At 69.0% G+C, this 4,157-nt stretch overlaps 1 protein-coding gene across 1 annotated transcript in view; it reads left to right on the forward strand.

Annotated features, from left to right (window-relative positions):
- The first annotated feature begins 464 nt into the window (after window positions 1-464).
- MST1R (macrophage stimulating 1 receptor) overlaps window positions 465-4,157 on the forward strand; it is an 8,206-nt gene continuing 4,513 nt past the window's right edge. The window contains 7 exon segments of the mRNA XM_019472525.1: window positions 465-1,313; window positions 1,316-1,402; window positions 1,588-1,884; window positions 3,135-3,323; window positions 3,406-3,531; window positions 3,608-3,775; window positions 3,994-4,157. Of these exon segments, the coding sequence (XP_019328070.1) occupies window positions 465-1,313; window positions 1,316-1,402; window positions 1,588-1,884; window positions 3,135-3,323; window positions 3,406-3,531; window positions 3,608-3,775; window positions 3,994-4,157 (1,880 nt within the window).

The raw sequence follows: 4,157 nt of genomic DNA on the forward strand, positions 1-4,157 counted from the left end.
GCAGGGGCCCCCATCCCCGGCCCGGTCCCAGGGGGCCCTCAGGTTCCTTGTCCCCGGGGGGCTGGCAGGGTCCCCATTCCCGTCCCCAGGAGGTGGCTCGGTGGGGTCGTGCAGGGCAGGGATACCCCCGGGGGACAGGCGAGGGTGTTTGGGAGGTGCCAGCAGGATTTGTCACCCTGCCGCTAGCAGCTTGGCTTCACCTCCCGCTTGTGGTGTTTGGGAAGAGGTTTGGTGCGGCCGATCCTCCCCTGGCAGCACCCGTCGTCATCTGGCCCCGGGGGACCCCGACACCCCCTGCCCCACGCGCAGCTGCGGCAGTGCCCCAGGGTCCTCGCCTAATCGCAGCAGGTAAAACCCTTTCTCCTTTATTTTGGCAGATGCGATGGTGACCCGTCCTCCGTGTGTCCCAACTCCGCTCGGTGCTGAGCACCGTCAATAACCCCACACTGGCGGCACTGTGCAGCATGGGGCTGTTGTGCCGCATGTGCCTCTTGCTGGTGCTCGCCCTGGCCCCGCTGGGCGCCGGTGCCTGGCAGTGCCCCCGCATCCCTTACAGCTCCACCAGGAACTTCTCCGTCCCCTACACACTGCCCAGCCTTGATGCCAGCAGCCCCGTGCAGAACATCGCCGTCTTCACCGACTCCGCCGGCCCGGCCGCCGTCTTCGTGGCCGTCCGCAACCACATCCTGCTGGCCAGCCCCGAGCTGCGCCTCCTCTCGGTCCTCGTCACCGGCCCGGTGGGCAGCGCCGAGTGTGAGATCTGCCGCCTGTGCCCGGCTGCCGCGGACGGCCCCGAGGACACGGACAATGTCCTACTGCTGCTGGACCCGCTGGAGCCGTGGCTGTACAGCTGTGGCACAGCGCAGCACGGGCTGTGCTACCAGCACCAGCTGGAGGTGCTGGACGGCAAGGTGGCCATCACGACCACGCGCTGCCTGTACTCAGCCACAGGCAACAGACCTGCGTCCTGCCCCGACTGCGTGGCCAGCCCCCTGGGGACCAGTGCCACTGTGGTGGCCACCTCCTACGCCTCTTTCTTCTACCTCGGCTCCACCGTCAACAGCAGCGTGGCGGCGCGGTACAGCCCGCAGTCAGTGTCGGTCCGCAGGCTGAAGGGCACCTTAGACGGCTTTTCGGATGACTTCCAGTGGCTGACGGTGCTGCCGCAATACCGGGACAACTACACCATCCACTACGTGCACTCCTTCGCTGACAGGGACCACGTCTACTTCCTGACGGTGCAGCCAGAGCGGCCGGGCTTGGCGGTGTACCACACGCGCCTGGCGCGGCTCAGCACCCACGAGCGTGACCTCCCCCCGCCACTCGTGAGCTTGTCCTCGACTGCCGCTTCGAGTCCAAGCGGCGGCGGCGGCGCAGCGGCGAGGAGGATGCCGAGCGGGATGTTGCCTACAACGTGCTGCAGGCTGCCCACACCGCCCGCCCCGGCGCCCGCCTGGCCCGCGACCTCGGCATCAACGACACCGACATGGTACTCTTCGGTGCCTTTGCTGAGAGCTGGCCAGACAGCCTGGTGCCGCGGGAGGACTCTTCGAGTCCAAGCGGCGGCGGCGGCGCAGCGGCGAGGAGGATGCCGAGCGGGATGTTGCCTACAACGTGCTGCAGGCTGCCCACACCGCCCGCCCCGGCGCCCGCCTGGCCCGCGACCTCGGCATCAACGACACCGACATGGTACTCTTCGGTGCCTTTGCTGAGAGCTGGCCAGACAGCCTGGTGCCGCGGGAGGACTCGGCTGTCTGCGCCTTCCCCCTCCGCCTCCTCAACCAGGCCATGGAAGAGGGCATGGAGAAGTGCTGCGGCACCGGGCACCAGTCGCTGCTGCGGGGGCTCAGCTTCTTCCAGCCGGCGGAGTACTGCCCGCACAACGTGAGTCCTCCATCCCACGCCGCGTCCGTCCCGGGGGGCCTGGGGGTCAGCTGGGATGCGGGGAGGTGGATGTGGGATGCTGGGAACTGCTGGTAAAATGGGGTGGACAGCGGGGCGGGTTGGGCAGGGGGAGAGCGGCGTCGCCCAGGTGTGAGTCAGCCCTGCCAGCCACCCGCCGCCTATCACAGGGGCCACTGCGTTTCGCCAGCCCCGGCCGCGCCGAGGAGGTAGGGCGCCGGCAGGGATCCAGCTGTGCTCCCCACCCCGGGCACCCCGTGCTCGCCCAAGCTGTGTGCCGCAGACACGTGTCCTGGCACATGGGCACACTGCCACTTGCCATGCACCGCGCCACAAGTCCCTCTCCTCAGTGTGCCTGCCCCAGAGAGCACTGGCTCCGGCCCCCGCGGTGACTGTCCCCAGCGCCGGGCTGTTGATGGCCACCCTCTCCAGCTTGTTTATGTGTGTGGAGGACGGAGAAGCTGCGGGGCCTCGATGCTCCCCGGGCCGGGGTGCGCGGGGTGGCCGGCCGCTCCCGCCTTGCCCCCTCCCCGGCCCCAGGGCCACCGCCTTCTCTGGGCAAATAAACCGCAGGCGGAAGCACAATTAGTCACCGGTGTTTCTCGTCTGCCGCAGCCGTGGGGCAGGAACATTTTGTCCCAGGGACAAGCTCCAGCACGGCCGGGATGGGGATGGGCAGGCGCCCCGGCAGGGCCCCCTCTGCAGGCAGGGTCCCAGCAAGCACCTGTGACACAAGTTTTGGAATTCTCAGCCAGGCGCGGGGCGAGGCGCAGCCAAATCCCCTCCTCTTCCCACGCGCGGAGCAGCCAGCTCACTGCTGCTGACTCATGCCGCTGGCTGGGCGAGCCAGGAGGGGAGCCCCGGCCCCGAGCATCGGTGGGGGCCCAGTGGGGACCCCCCAGCTCCTGGTGTCCCCCTTCATCCCCAGCCCCCTGCCGAGCCCTGGGGGGTTGGGAGGGCTGGCTTTGGGGTGCCTGCCCCACGGTGCTGGCACCGATAACCACATCCAGATGGGGCGGGAGGGGAGGGCAGGATCTGACGCCATGCGGGGGCTATAGGAGGGGCCATGGATGTGGTTTTTCCCCCAGAATTTTCACAGCCTGGAGGGGAGTTTGGGCAATTGGGCACTCCCCAAAATACCTTGCGGCTGGAGCTGGTGCCCACCTGCGAGGGCGCGGGTGGTCGAGGTGCCCGGGCTGGCTTCAAGGCGCCCATCCCACACTTGGCTGCAGGTGAACCTCTCGGCTCCGGTGGCCAACACCAGCTGCTGGGACCAGCCCACCCTCATCCCCGCCGCCTCCCATAAGGTGGACCTGTTCAACAGGCATCTGGCCGGCATCCTCCTCACCTCCATCTTTGTCACCGCCCTGGGGGACGTCACCGTGGCCCACCTGGGCACAGCAGAGGGACGCATCTTCCAGGTGGGATGGGGGACCAGGAGGGGTGGGAGGTGCCTGGCGGGGTGTGGGGTCATGCTCAGCCCCCCGCTCTGCCCCACTGCAGATAGTGCTCCAGCGCTCCAGCTCCTACCTCCTCACCTTGGCCAACTTCTCCCTGGGGGAGCCGGGGCCGGTGCGGGGTGCCATGGGGCTGCAGAGCCACTCGCTGTTCTTCACCGCTGGCACCAAGGTGAGTGGGGGGCCCGGGAGGCGTGGGGTGGGCGCTGAGCCCCACGCACCCGCTCGCCTCCACTCTCCGTCCCCAGGTGTGGCGCCTGAACGTCACCGGCCCCGGCTGCCGCCACTTCACGTCCAAGCGCTGCCTGCGGGCCGAGCGCTTCATGGGCTGCGGCTGGTGCGGGGATGGGTGCACGCGCCGCCATGAGTGCACCGGCCTCTGGGTCCAGGACAGCTGCCCGCCCATCCTCACCGACGTAGGTCTGCGCCACCGTCCCCCCCTGCACCCCACATCTCCCAGGCACTTGGATGGGGAGGAAGGTGACACGTGGGGTGGCACATGGTGGGACCCTTGCTCCATCCAGAGACCCCATCTCCAGGACAGGTGTCGCGCCCCTCAGGGAAGGGGCTTTCCGGACCCGTGACCGTCACTGGGCTTTTGGGGCTCAGGGTGACGCGGTTGCCTCTTCCACAGTTCCACCCCCGGAGTGCCCCGCTGCAGGGCCGGACGCGGGTGACGCTCTGTGGCATGACCTTCCGCTCCCACCTGGACCCCGACCCCCGCCTCAGCCCCCCCGGCACCTATCGGGTGGCGGGGGGGCGGCGAGGCTGCCACGTGCTGCCCGGGGGGGGCAGGAG

This window comes from Aptenodytes forsteri, unplaced genomic scaffold, assembly GCF_000699145.1.
Source record: "Aptenodytes forsteri isolate BGI_AS27 unplaced genomic scaffold, ASM69914v1 Scaffold156, whole genome shotgun sequence".
Classification (NCBI taxonomy): Eukaryota; Metazoa; Chordata; class Aves; order Sphenisciformes; family Spheniscidae; genus Aptenodytes; species Aptenodytes forsteri.